Genomic DNA, 15,386 nt, shown 5'->3' on the forward strand with positions numbered 1-15,386 from the left:
TTTTGAGAAAACAATTTTAATAAATTACTTTAAATCAGTTAATACTCATTTTGATCCAGCAAAATGATCATAATTTCAAAAGACACATCTCAATGAAATGCATTTGTGTTATAAAAATGACAGTGAAATATTAAATCATGAAGGTGAAGTTTTATCCATTAGTACATTCATGGTTCACAAAGAGTTATCACAGCTAATTGATATCAATATTAGTCTTATTTTTCGTTTCATTTATTTTTTTTTCACATTTTTCTTTTTTTCTATTTTTTTCCCTTACTGCTTCAATATAAATGAACCAGTTTAATATGGATGTATAAAAAAGTACGTTCATTTTGAAGACACCAAAATACAGTAAGTCACACATTTGAAATAAAAACTGGTACAGGTTCATGCTTGTGATACTAACATGTAACATCGCACGCCTATTACCAGAATTGATTAAATATAGCGATTAACCCCCAAGATTCTCAATTTAAGAAAGACTATTAACAGTATTTTTTTTTTAATTTCCTCTATCACCAATATGAATCCCTTTTTAATCTACCACAAAGCACGTGGATTGGCAACGATTAGGCCTTCCCTCAGAAGCTGTTTTACACCGGCCACAGCAGATTGGAATCCGGCGTTGTAGTCGCAGGCGACCTCGTTTTGAATGTAATCAGATCGGTCATTGACGAACTCATCTCTGTCGTTTGGACCACCAACCAGGGCTCCGTAAAGGATCTGTGGGTTGGGTCCTGGAGCGCCAAACTCGTTCCACCCGCATGGAGCTGGCAAGTCGGGGCAGGAACTGTGTGGGTAAAGGGATCAAAGATAAATAATTGTTGATTACAATCAAGGTGAGGCTATCACTTTTTACTACTAGAAAATCTGATATTCACAAAGAAACACCGCTCAAAATGTAGCTTCTAAGTTCATATCATATGTTCCCTAAAGCTACAAAAATTCATACAAAAATAATCAAGATGGGCTATAACTGTATTTCTATTTTCTCACATCGGAGTTTCTTGGGGCTTTACTCCTTTTTAGAAGCCTTGATCGAGATAAGGAAGATTGTACAGTTGATAAGCAAAATATTAATTTTGTTTAAACCGTTTTCATCTTCTAAAGTGGACAAGGGTGTTGATATTCCACACCACCCTAATAATCATCTCTACAACCGTTACGATGAAAAAAAATAATTATGATAAAACTTGAAACATATTTTCTTACCTAGCCCGGTGATGTGGTCTATCAGGAGGGTTGTCACCGAATCCGACTACGAAACTACGACCGTTTGATCCTAACATATAGTCGATCTGTTCTTGGGCGAAGTCACAATATTGCGAGCTAAGACCAGATCGACAGGCAATGGATGCCAAGAATGCAGTGTTGGCTGAGATAAAAAAGGATAATAATAACTGTTAGAATATAGATATATTTACAACTGTTTTGGCAATTGTGAAACCACTGTTCCGATCCAAACGCACCTCGAACCTTGTCTTTTGACATATTATTCCATCTTAATTTATGTTTTGATAAATTAAGTAATAATTTGGCATTTTATCGTCTTTTTCTGATAGTTATGAAATATTGATTGTTCAAAATTAATCATGCCAAACAATGGATATTTTCATCAAAATCAGACAGGAAACAACACGAAGTTATACAAATTTAAAGTTTTGTAGTATAATAGTTAAACAGGTAGTTCTATACACTCTTGAGATTTAATGAGCAAGCCAGCAATCTAATATCCCCACTTATTCTTTTGTATTGGATTATTATCATATCGTTTTTTCCTATTGTAAAATAATTGCTGCTTATTGTTTAAATCTTACTGGACAATATGCTTCCCGCATTGAGTAAAATACTGCCCCTAATTGGTTAGACTAATTACCCCCGTGCTGATTGAAATTTTACCAATTTTTTTTTTTTTACAGTATATGACATCATCAGCCCATCTACATGCATTGCATATTCATGACGGCGTGCACAACTGAAATCTAAAAGTTCAATAACTTCGTTATATATGTTATCGTATTTTGGTGAAATTTCAGCGTTTTGCTCATTGATTTTACTGTATTTATGTAGAAATAATAATTTTCAGCTTGGAGTCGTCCTTTAACATCGATTTGCACAGTTTATGAGATATCGGAAATTACAGACTAAGCAATATACGGTTAGGATGTTTTGTTATTGATTTGATGATAGTGTGTTTAAAAGACCTACCAGAATAACGGAGTGAACCCCATTGAGATCGCCACGCCAAGCCTCCAGGTGTATAGGTCACATCACCTCCTCGCATCCAGCTATCTAAGTAAGTCTTAACTGCATTTTCATACTGGGTCTGACTCGTACCATCGCTCAGCTGATACATCATAAGCTACAAAGAAAAAATACATAATAAACAGTGTAATACATAAGAAGTGTTTCTTATAATATGATAACCGATGATGTAACTTATAACAACAATTAACGATTGATTATAAATTTAAAAAAATAGCTTAGTATTTAGGAAATGGTGAATTTTGTTGTCAACTTGTCAAGTACTCTGTAAAATTATTACAAGGAATTTTCCTCGAAGCGCATCTTACCTGCAGACCTGCTTTCTTATCATCCCAGTCAAACGCCCATGGTTTGGCATCAAGTCCATGCTGCTGATATAGATTAACTGCCTTGTTATAATAAGTCTGGTCACCCGTTGCTCGGTATAACCAGGCTGCAGCATAGGCCAGTTCGTCAACATAATGGGATGAACTGTATTAAAAGGTAATCAATGGATTCCAGAGTTATGATTCAATATCCGATAGATGAATAAAGTCAGATGAATGGTTTTAACCTGAATATTAATTAAGAAAATAGGTGCAATTTATCATAATGTTTATAGGTTTGTAATTATTATTGATATCATAAGAAGTTATGTCAGTCGCACTAGAGTAAGGCACATTAATATTTCCAAAACCTTGTCAACCGGACTCAAGCATCTTATTATACCTGGTAAAGTAAATTGCTTGTTTAAAGTAAATAGATCTGGAATGTCCAAGAAGAATCTTGTAAGAGCTTTATCACTGACATGTATAAGTGTTAGAGCCACTTACAAATCGTCTAGCTAAACGGTGCGCGGATTAGGAATGAAATTGATAATTGTTGATGGTGGTAACTTACTGATAGAAGCTGTCAGCATTTGGGATGGAACTAGAGTAGTATCCCCGGTAAGTATCAGCAAACTCGAAGAGCTGAATAGCATGGGCTAAGAGAACTGAGGAATATACCGCATCTGGAAGACGTATAAAATAGGAAAGATGATGAGAAAAATATTGATTTTTTTTGTAGTGCCATTTTGTATATTACAAGTGATTTTGTACTATTAATTGGCCCTATAGACATGTGTCTCTGCCCTATCATGATTTAAGGACTGGAACATATAATAAAGAAAATATAATTGGTGTCAATAAAATAGATTTGTACATCGAAAGTTCGACAGGATAATTCAGTTAGAAAGGGCTGGAAATTTACAATAGTACTTTTACAACAAGTGAGCTGTTGCTAATAATCAGAACTTTCATTTCGTGATGAAGAAACAATTATAAGAGTTAAAACGGAAAATGAAAAAAAAAAGAGTTTTGCAACTCCGGGTATAAACCTACTCACCTTTCTTAAAGATTAAAGAAGCTGCAGCAAGGGCAGCGGCAGTCTCACCGGCAACATCAGAGCCTGGATTGGAAGGATCAAGCTTGAAAGCTGGTCTAGCTCCAGACAGCTCTTCAGGTCTGACCCACAAAGAATGGTCAAAGTGACCATCACCCACTTGAGCGTAGAACTCGTTGGCGGAGACATGACATTTCATGAAGTAGTCAGTGGCCCATTTAATGCTGTCGAGAGCATTTTCGTATTCACCAGCCGAGATGTATGCCTCTTGGTACTCGATGATACCCCAAGCTAGGAGGGTGGTTGATGATGCCATTGGCAACCCGAATTTCACAGTGTCTCCAGCTGGAAATAAAGTTATATTCAGATTACTACTTTTTTCTTAATGACATCGTCTGAAAAAAAGACTACTATAATACACTTTTGTCATAAATAATAATGGCTCACTTTGTGCTGTCGACGCTGTATTGATGTTTATTTATGAAGCAGATTGGAGACACAATTTCGTTATTTTATTGCTATCTATTTAGAAAATTGGCTTAATCACTGCTTGTGAAAAATATTAGGAAAAGAAATGCTCTCACTGAAATTAACAAGTCCACACTTTATTCAAATACTTCTGAAAGTTAGATATTGAATAAGTAATTAAAATATCTTACCGTCATACCATCCACCGGTAAGACTCTCACCGTTGCTACCCTGGTCATCGAGTGCAGAGTCACCACGGTAAGGAATACGATTCGATGACGGAAGGGCACCTGATCGCTGGGCCTCGTAGAACAAGATGGACTTATGAAGGACTTCGTCGTAGTCAGCATAGTCTCCAACTGTAGGAATTATAATCAAGAGAGTGTGAAATTAAGCTAAAAGGAGGAAGAAAAAACCCCAATAAACTATCCAGAATACAAGAATGTTAAGAATAAAATGATTGTAAGAAAGGCAGTCTCCGATAGTGAATTCACAGTCATATTCATAACTTTGCAGAACAGTTCCAACTTTGAAAAAAGGACTGCTGTACGATTAGGGGAAAAGAAATCTCTGCCCTTTATTTTCATTGTTTATTGTTTATTCAATAAGGGGTAGCCCATTCAACATCAGTTGATCTCCCATGGGGCCCCTACACAAGAATGCAATAACAGAAAAAATTTACAGATAAAAACATTCAAAATAACATAACGTATGCAAAAAATTCAATAAAAGCTGAATTGTGACGACATCAATGATAAACATATTAAATTTAGAGAGATTATTTCAATGGTATTCGAACATTCAAATTCATGAAATAAGTTGCAAGTGCCATTCAGCTGTTTATAGTGGCAGTAGCATTATATGCAGTCAACGTCAGAAAAGGGAGGAAAAAATAATAACAACCAATCAAAGAAGACAAAATATGATATCGTTGAAAAAAGGTAATATACCTTTAGGGGTTACAGTTGATACATCAGGTAAAGTTTTAGTAGTTTCCATTACGGCAGTTGAGTCGGTTGTAGATTCTTCGGCGATTGTGGTGGTTTCATCGGTGACACCATCGGTAGTGACATCTGGTGTATTCGGAGTCGTGGATTCAAGATCTGCCGTCGTCGCATCTGGACCAAGGGTGGTAGCCTCTCCATCTTCAGTTGTGACTTCAGGATAAATCGTTGCGACTTGCGACGTCGTTTCCTCCGCAGTTGTCACCTCTGGGGCAACAGTTGTCTCCATTGTAGATGGCAGTGGATTGGTGGTGGTAGGTGGGATAGTCGTAGAGACTGTCGTCGTTGGAATCGTTGTTGTTGGAAGAGTTGTAGTAGGGACGTAATATTCCGGGCACTCACAGTCGGGCTGGTTGAGAAGACGAATCTGGAAGTCAGGAGTTCCTGCAGAGATGGCGCCAATGAATTCGGCATCGAATTCGGCGCCGGCAAGGAGATCGGAATTCCATTGTTGATTGGTCAGGGTGTATCTTGTAAATGTGGAGTCGATGCCTTGTATAAGAGCTGTCCATATCTGAAGACGAAAATAGAAGTCAGAGTCAGTATCAGAAATGACGATCTTCATGTACGCCTAAATTACGTAATTTACCTCATTTCAACGATCGACCAACAGCAAAATCTTAACTCTTTGCCTTACATGGCATTGCATTGCAATTAAAACAACCACACACATTTTACATAACTATAGGCAAACCCTCGTCTAAATTTTATTTACAACTCACCTGTAAATTCCAGACTGGTTCGGAAAACTCGAGCTCAGCAGTCCATCCCCCGGTCAATGAGTTGGTGACTGGTACGCGGACCCGACCTTTAAAGTTATTACCCCACTCGTCGATAAGCTGACGTACAGTGCCACAAGAGCAAACACCATTGTCGACCACTGAAGATACCTTTGGAAAAAACATAAATTTCATAATTTTATGCTTACTTACTTGGTAGGCAGAACAAATTAACAATCAGAGACTGTTTTACAAACATATTACAAGTATAAATCTTGCCATTGTTGTACAATTGTCTGGATAATTTCATGTATAATTGCAAAAAAATATTAGAGCTGATAAGTTACTACCTATTTCTACTACCACGAGGAATATCATATTCCGCAATAATATTAATTATTATTTGGATATTTTGAAATAACTCTTTAATAAAAGGGAATATTAACCTTTTCGAATAGAATTCAAGCTGCATCAACATTGAGCATGATATGCCTATTTATCGTGATAACTATTACAAGGAAAATCTTCACCTTGATAAGGAGAGATCAAAATAAACACACACTATGATAGTGAGACAAAATGAGTGGATATATATCTTACCTCAGATGTGATATCGTCGCAAGCTGGATGATCTTCCATTAGGAAGCTGAAAGTTGGTATGATCGCTGATGATAGTGAACCAATGAACTCGGCCTCGTAAACCACTCCAACGTCTAGTCTTCGGTTCCATTGTTGATTACGAAGACGATAAACGCGTTTGTCATTGCTCACACTCAGAATAGATGCAGTCCAAATCTGTTTAGAAACCATTACAGAGCATAGCTGGAGTAAGTCAAGAGCCAAGCTTTTAAATTAAAATACATGAGATCACAAATAACCTGGCTATTTTTTTTTCAGTGCGTTTGGTTACATGTAAGTCAATTTACGTTTCCCAGAGAAGAAAGATGCAGGAATTACAAGAAGAAAAATTGGTTTGAATAAATATATTTCAATGATATTTAAAATTACAATACCCTGGGAAACGTAATAATAAAATCATTTTGGTTGGTAGAGAAAGCATGATTATATTTTGTAGGTGTTCACCTGAAGATTGTTGACAGGATCAGAGAAGATCAGTGATGCTGTCCATCCACCAGAAAGTCTGGTAGAGATTGGAAGACGCACACGACCTTTAAAGTTTCCTGGCCATTCATCAAGGAGTTCATACTCAGTTTCACAACTACCGTCGCTCAGGTCAGGAAGGCTGGATGATGACTGGCTGCTTGACAAATCTGTTAGCTGTAAACAAAAATGATAAAAGCACGAAATTCACAGATTTTTAATATATATTACCAAAAGGTAGCACTTTTAAGTTTTTCTTAAAGATTATGAAGGATTCCTTCTTTCGGTCCTTGTTTTCGACTGCTGACAGAACATTTTTTGTGTTAAGAAAATTCAAAGTGGACTGTTAATGATGCAAATGTGAGGAGAACAATAAGATTTCTTCACCACGCTTTCTTGTTTAGGATTTCCAATCCGGTCCTAAAAGAATCTTCATCATTCTGGATGCTTACCTCGTTACATAGTCCATTGTCATTCAGTGTAGCCGTTCCACGGGTTCCTCCTCCCTGGTTCTGTCGTAGGTATCCGATGAATTCAAGGTCAAGGTATGTGTTGGGGTAGATTACAGGGTTCCAGTTCATGTTACCAAGCTCATAGACAAGGTTATCAGCACTCCGAGATATGATCTGGGCTCTCCAGATCTATAAAAGAAAAAGAAAATCAAATCAAAATTAAAGGAAAAATTTGATCATTGATTAGTTTGTTTGAAAATAAATGTACTTAAACTGAAATTAAATGAATATTAGTAGTAGTATTAGTAGTATCATTACTATCATGAATAATAACACTTTCATCATTATTATCATTACTTACATCTAGATTGTACACGGGTCGGTCAAATACTACGGTCACTGTCCAGCCTCCGCCGTTGATTGAACTTGTACATTCATCGACGGAAAGAGTCATTCGTCCCTTAAATGCTCCAGGCCAGGCTTGTTCTATGATGGTCCGTTCTGACTGACAAATTTGAGGAATAAGACCAAGTCCAACAAGGACTAGGACCACGAATGTAAGCTTCATGATCTGAGAAGAAAGAGAATGATAAACAAATATGCATTTTAATAATAGTACACTGTCAATATTAAACATTTCATTTAAGCTGTCTGTTCAATTGAAATTGTTTTCGTCGATCTAATTTAAGCGCCAACATACGCCCTATACAGGTTTACATCAAATAAAATTATATTATAAATGTTTATTCTCCTTACAGACTGGCATTCGCACAATCACAAAACACAACTCAATGTTTTCTATAAAACTAAATATGTTAAAACTACTTACAATTAAGCTTAAGATTACGTCTATGAGCTCAGGATATCAGTTGTAATATCTTCTGTTACGTCTCTGAAATATTGAAGACCTGCTTCTAAGTTTCTTTAAGTGTCTTGTACCAAATTATAACGAATGTAAGAAAAATAAAAGAGTTGTTCAAGTGCGATTCTTTCGAGATTATTTTCCCGTCCGACCAGCAGAGGGTTGAGAAAGTTTCTTGATGTCTATCTAAGATCCATTCTTATTTATACTCTTTCCCTGGTCCAACTCAATCGATATTTACCCCTCACTGACGTCAGAAAGTTATTTTGTTAAAACATGGTCCAATGCCCCCAGCCTCAGAGTCTTCTGTACATAATAACCCAAAACACCATTCAACAATCAAGAAACTATCATGACGTCGACCGACCGTTCCTTTTTACGTAGACTGCCATCGCTTTGTTATTTCTTATCTCTTAATGGGTGCCCTGGAAATTCTTGGACGTGTTAAAACGTTTTTTTTATTGCTTCTCCAATAAGGGCGATGCTAAGTTATGGGAATGTGGATATTGCGGATGTTCTTAAAGGTGAAGTACACCTCAGAAAAAAAGTTGATTTGAATCAATAGAGAACAATCAGACAAGCATAGAGTTAAAACTTTCATCAAAATCGGATGTAAAATAGGAAAGCTGTGACATTTTAAAGTTTCACATATTTTTCACAAAATTATGTGCACAATTTAGTCACATGCAAATGAGAGAACCGATAAATACAAAAGGAATAGTGATTATGGGATGTCATTAGTTCTTCATTTGCATACTGACCGGGATGTGCTTATGAAATTACTGTTTTGTGAAATTAAACGAAAATTAAAAGTGTCATAACTCTTTTATTTACAACCGAATTTGATGAAATTTTCAGTTTTATGCTTGTTGGATTTTTCCCCTTTTTATTCAAGTTAACTTAATGTCGGGGTAGACTTGCCCCTTACAGACGAATTCAAGACGTATTTAAAGGAATTTTAATGTACGTAAAAGAGTATGACGTACTAAAAAGAACTATAAAATTGTTTGTCACTCAGCTTCATTTTTCTCAACCAATTTAGGGGTGCATGTTCCCCCATAGGCTTCAGAAAGTACACTCGTATTTACAATTTTATCATTTGCTGTTATAGTTCGGATTTTTAATTGCACTCTCATTGGAAGAAGAAGAATATAGCCGCCCGAGTAAAAATCATGAAATAACCATCATCTCATTTTATTATTACATTGTGATATCAGAAACGACAAAAACTCACAGAATTAAAGAATGAAATGGAAAAATGTGGAGCGTTGTGGCCCAGTGGATTAGTCTCCGGACTTTGAAACAGAGGGTGGTGGGTTCAAGTCCCAGCCATGGCGTAATTTCCTTCGGCAAGAAATTTATCCACATTGTGCAGCACTCGACCCAGGTGAAGTGAATGGGTACCCGAAGTGGCTAATCTGGGTAAATATGCCGTTATTATTAATATCATTTATTATAAATAGGGCCTTAGATGAAAGAAAATAAAAAAAACTCATGCAAGCGTTGATACAACTCTACCTAGTGTAACTTTAAAGCAAGAATTATAAAAAAGAATGCACAAAAATTGTTACATATTTAAGGGTCAAACCAATTCCATTATAACTGTCGATTTAAATAAAATTAGAGAGAAACAAACGTGTATAAAACTAAATAAAAAAGACATTTATACGTCTCAATTATTAATATTTTTTCCACTAAACAGTAATAATTATGTATGCGTATCATGGCCTTTCAGATAAAGTATATACTAGCCATTCTTTTGCATTCGATTAAAAGAAATGACATCATTTTTTTTTTCAATAATATAAAACTTAAACCTAAATTTTCTATAGTGAGATGGTGACCCTCTTTATTTACAGGATAAAATACACAAGAAACAATATAGATGTGTCGGTTTGTGTGGGTGAGCGTATGGAGGGGGTACGAGTGTGTGTGTGTGTATGCGCGTGGCATTTATTCCGACTAGGATGTGTATATTACCGTTTTATGAAATGATTGAAAATGCAACAAATCCTTATTTTACATCATGATGTACTCATTTCTGATGTGAATGCAGAAATCAAATCGAATCTAATCAAAATTTTGAAGAATTTTTTAATGCTGTGTGAGTTAATGTTTTCCTGTGGTACGTTCGATTAATTGCCTCAGGCACTTGAAACGCGATAATGATAATTGTAGTATGCCTCTGGCTATATTATTTCTATAATATTAGTAATAATAGTAATAATAACAATAATAATAGTAAGAATGATAATGATGATGTTATGAATATCGGCATCACTTTTATCGTTACTATTATCAACCTGGTGTTGGGGATGAACCTTGCCCTGGAATATTAAATGTGTCATTGTGTCATTTGGAGGCTTTGATTTTTTTCACACACTGTTATAATACCATATTAAAATGAGAATATATCAACATGGTTTGGTTTCGAACCTGGGTACCAAATTTCGAGACCAACTCTTCGCAAGACAGCAATTTAAAAACAAACGAAAATGAACTATGACATATATAAACAATCTGTAGATTCAATGTTTACCAGCTCATTGTGTGTATTACGCAAACCCTCGACTGACGTTGATGGTATTATCTTAATCGTATCAACTGGTGCCTGAATTTTATTGAATACCTTCTTTTTCACTCTCTCTCTCTCTTTCCCTGGGCGTTGTGGCGTGCGCATTTAATCCAAGCTGTGGGGAAGTTACAAATTGATGCAGAGGTTCGAGGTTCGAGCCCTGATCACGTCTTTCGGATGGTGACGTTAAAGGTCGGTCCCAGACGTAAATAATCATACCTGATTGATACACGTCTGTCAAAAACTCAAAATACACACCCTTTATTTTTATTTTTACCACTATCATTTTCCTCTCAGCAGAGTGGGGGGGGGGGGTTCTCAGTAGACATGGGCGGTGATCTTGTTGAGGGAGGGCAGAAGATAAGGTAAAGAGAGATAGGGAGAGAGAGAAAGAGAGAGTGAGAAAAAGAAGAGCACATTATCATTCAGGCAGCTGCCTTTTCATAATTTTTTAAAATTTAGAAAAAATCTTTTTATACCCGATGTATAGGCCTGTATATCTTTAATATATCCCTAAAATATTTTTCTGAAATGCATTGACTCGAGCAAAGTTTCTTTTTACACTAAGGCGAAAAACGGCAATATATATATTCCTGATATATTAATGATTTGCATCAAATAATTCTAAAAATGAATATCTGATTATGGTTTAAACAATCATATCACCCTGTTGGTGTATGAGTCCATATTCAGTCTCACAATCTGGGTCACAGGGGGTCATTTTATCGACCCAGAGTAGTTGTCTCTTCTCTTTCACGCTTACGAATTCAATGACTTTTCTACGTCACGACTGCTTTCCATCATGTAATAAAACCCCTACATAATTATGTTACGTAAGATGTATGACGCAGGGATCACCGCGCACTGATGCAAATTCGTATTCAACTACACGCGGGTTCACTCCAATTAGATTGAAAATGTTTGTCTCCATACGTCACATCAAACCTTCGCTATCATCACCATTATGCCTAAAAAATGACCTGGGGAATATTACGCAAATAGCGCCGTTTCGATTTTACAAACCTGGCAAAATTTTTTTTTTCATTTGTGTTTTATACGTCACCTCGATTTTAATTTCATAAAAGTTGGCTTGGATTTACATTACATAACAAATTTTACATGATCTCTCTCTCTGTTTTTTTTTTTTTTGGGGGGGGGTGGGGGTTGCGACATCTTTTCCTCACCTGCCATTAAATATATGTATATACATATATGTAATGTGACTAAAGAGTTTTTATTCCCTTTATCTATCTTCTTAATATACAGTATTATATCTATGTATCTAGATGTAAATGCCATTGAAGTTATGTTTTCTCACCTTCCATCTTTTCATTATCTTTGTGTCAGTCTCACTATAGTCCCCCCAAAAAAACCCAATAATTTTCTTACATTCTTATAATTATACTCCCTAAACTGCGTTTCATGAAATAATTTTTCTGACCATCAAAGTCACATTTCATCCGACAATTACCATAGCTATATTCAGTGGCGTACCGTGGGTCACGGCATTGGGGGGGCACCAGCAAAAATTTTGAGTCACTTAGCGAGCGCGCAAAGCGCGCTCAGTTGTCAGGTATACTGACCTAAAGGAGACATTTTAAGGAAACACTTATAGTCATTGTAATCACGAATGAAAATACGCATCTCAGCAATCAAATAATGCGAGCGCGAAGCGCGAGCTGAAAATTTTTGATATTAAGATCTAAAAAGGGAAATTATAATCCATTTTGTAATCATGATACATACTTGTCTCGCTACTGAAACAATGCGAGCGCGAAGCGCGAGCCGAAATTTTTGTATATATTGACCCCAAACAGGGAGCTCTTAAGGACTATATTTTAGGAATCCCTTAATAGTATACATATCTCACCAAAAGTGCCAAGCGTTTGCTGATTTTGTTAAAATTACATCTGAAGACATGAAGCACTTTTTGAAGTCATTTTAATCATGATTACTATACGCATGTCACTAATCAAATATTGCGAGTGCGAAGCGCGAGCTGAAAATTTAGATAATTCAGACCTGAAGCGGGCATTCTAAGGCTTACTAGTAGGAATTCACTAAGACCATACTATTTCCCTAACCAAATGATGCGAGCGCGAAGCGCGAGCTGAAAATTTTTGATATTCAGATCAGAAAAAGGGACATTTTAAGGACTGATTTTAGGAATTATCTCACCACTCCACTGATGCGAACGTGATTACGGACAGGAAATGTTTCATATTAAGACCTTAACATGGGACAATCATTTAAGTAGTCATGAAAAAAGAAGCGTATGTCACTACATAAAACAATAATATATTTGGTATATATTGACTTGAAACGGGAGTTTTTCGTACAACACGTATATATATCTCTTTAAACTGACAATGCGAGCACCCGGAACAATGACAACATAGGCCCTGAGCAAATTATGTTTCATAAATTTATGATAAAAATGTGTCCTATGTAATATAACATAACATGATTATAATGTAATATACCATTATAATGAATAATAATTTCTTCTTTCCCACTTTTCCTCTTCCTTTCTCCCTCTTTTTCTCCTTTTCCCCGTTTTTTTTTTTTTGGTCAGCCGTTTGGGGGGGGCACGTGCCCCCCCATGCCCCCCCCGTAGTTACGCCACTGGCTATATTTCTTCTCAGCCAATCCAAATCAAGGAAAGTTGTCAGATCTGACAACTTGTTGGAAGAAAATGTTGATAAACGTCACCCTGGTTGGCTAATATTTTGGCCTATATGATAGTTTTTAAATTTAAAGCAATGTTCAAATTCTAATATCACTAGAATTACGTTTCTTCCCTTCTCAATCTTATTTCTTAATATTATAAAACTACAAATGATTAGATATTCTCTACTGTGGTCTCTAATTTTAGCATATTTAGAACATAAAATATGCTATATTTATTCAGTAAAAGGGTCACTTTGGGGACAACCTCGATGGAAGGGATCACATGTATCAGAGAAGCACTAGCTGCCGGACGTTCAGTTTGGTTAATTTTCCTCCCACAAAATAGTCAGAAACTGGTGGGTGTGTATGATTGGGGAGTGACCAGGATGGATCTGGGATTTTATTGGAATGGGTGACGAAGTTTGAAATCATGGTGGCATGCAGCTAGGTTTTTTGGTGGCGTGCATAAGCCTACATGCCATTACGTGTCAGGAAGGGGGGGGGAGCGAGCGATTACCTCGAATGCCTTATATACATGTACATATCCTCATCCACTAATATGTAGGTTATCAAAAATGTAATTTATTTATTTTCTGGAGAGCAAAGCGAGGGATCTAAAAAGGAAGAATGCGAGCAGGTAGCGCCAGTTGTATTTTTGCGAATTACTGACATGAAAAGGGAACATTTCAAGCATCAACACCAACAGAAAGTTCGATTTAGATAAAAAGATAAAAATCCAACAAAAATTTAAAATTCCACTACAATCGGATGTAAAATAAGAAAGTTATGACATTTTAAAATTTCGCTACAACCCCCCCCCCAGATACATGCATATGCTGGGCCCCTAACACAAATATTAGCAATCAATCTTGATTTAAAAAGTTGATTATAATTCGTTCCTAGGCAGTCTACTGAGTAAATCGCTCATGCAACTGTGACTCGGGTCGGTATGCAAATGAGGGGACTAATGACGCCACCCACTCACTACTTTTTTGTGTGATGTATGAAATATTCTAATGTTTCCTCATTGTCCTTTGTAAATTGTAAAATCTGTAAAAATTGAATATTTATAATTATAGCAATAAACAACAAAGGAATAAAGAGTGAGGGACATCATCGACTCTCTCATTTGCACGTCATTGAGGTGTACTTATCACTGTTTTGTCTAATAAGCCAAATTATAAAATATCGTAAATTTTTTACATCCGATTTTGATGAAAGTTTCAGCGTTATGCTTGTTTGATTTTCTCTATTGATTCAAATCAACATATTCTGGGGTGGACTGGGGGTGGACTTGCCCTTTAATTCATTATAAATCATCATGAATGAAAATATCTCCTTTTCGTGATCGACACCAATGCGTTTGGTCATAAGTCACATCACAGCCCTGGGAAGCGGGGGTATCCTGGTGATTTTTCTTGGGGTATTGTTATACACCATAAGTAACACCCCCTGAAAATCATGTTGGAAGGCTAAAAAATATAATTTTATTATACCCAAATCACTTACATTTTGGTACGATTTTTTTATTGTCAATATTTATTTTCCACCCCCCCCCCCCCCTCCTTCCGCCGTCTTCAAAAATCGTTCCCAGGCCCATAAAAAGTCACATATAGTTGCCTGATTTGGTTCCATACATGACATTTGCTCCGGCGACGATAGCTCAGGTGGAAAATCTGCATATTAAGTCAAACATAAAAACCACCCCACCCAGCATGCCCAGACTTAATAAACCCTAATCATCATTTTTATATTATTCTGAACCAGTCAATACTACAATCCTAAATGTTATGGAGTAGCGCCATCTGTTACTGCGAGATATTAATGCAGTGCTCAAGATTGATCAAGAATTAAATAGCTGAAACCCCAAAGGATATTGGTAGTTGTGATACTGTCATCATTACAACT

General features: G+C 36.3%; 1 protein-coding gene across 1 annotated transcript; it reads right to left on the minus strand.

Moving 5' to 3' along the window:
• Positions 1-8,422, minus strand: LOC121409087. Its single transcript, XM_041600900.1, has 14 exons — positions 8,201-8,422; positions 7,733-7,942; positions 7,372-7,560; positions 6,902-7,096; positions 6,419-6,613; positions 5,822-5,989; positions 5,046-5,613; positions 4,287-4,454; positions 3,631-3,972; positions 3,145-3,256; positions 2,574-2,736; positions 2,209-2,362; positions 1,213-1,375; positions 1-790 (listed from the first exon to the last, which is right to left on the minus strand). The coding sequence occupies exons 2-14, from the start codon at positions 7,937-7,939 to the stop codon at positions 541-543; spliced, it is 2,874 nt and encodes a 957-aa protein (XP_041456834.1). The 5' UTR covers positions 7,940-7,942; positions 8,201-8,422; the 3' UTR covers positions 1-540.
• Between the last annotated feature and the right edge of the window lie 6,964 nt (positions 8,423-15,386).

This window comes from Lytechinus variegatus, chromosome 2, assembly GCF_018143015.1.
Source record: "Lytechinus variegatus isolate NC3 chromosome 2, Lvar_3.0, whole genome shotgun sequence".
In the NCBI taxonomy this organism is placed as follows: Eukaryota; Metazoa; Echinodermata; class Echinoidea; order Temnopleuroida; family Toxopneustidae; genus Lytechinus; species Lytechinus variegatus.

What these genes read in the sequence shown, in the direction of transcription:
- LOC121409087 (XM_041600900.1), bottom strand. Translation starts at nt 7,939, where the DNA reads ATGAAGCTTACATTCGTGGTCCTAGTCCTTGTTGGACTTGGTCTTATT. An exon ending in GCGACGATATCACATCTGAG is followed by an intron (nt 5,990 to 6,418) that starts GTAAGATATATA and finishes TTTTTTCCAAAG; the next exon opens with GTATCTTCAGTGGTCGACAA. An exon ending in TACCGGTGGATGGTATGACG is followed by an intron (nt 3,973 to 4,286) that starts GTAAGATATTTT and finishes CTTTATTTCCAG; the next exon opens with CTGGAGACACTGTGAAATTC.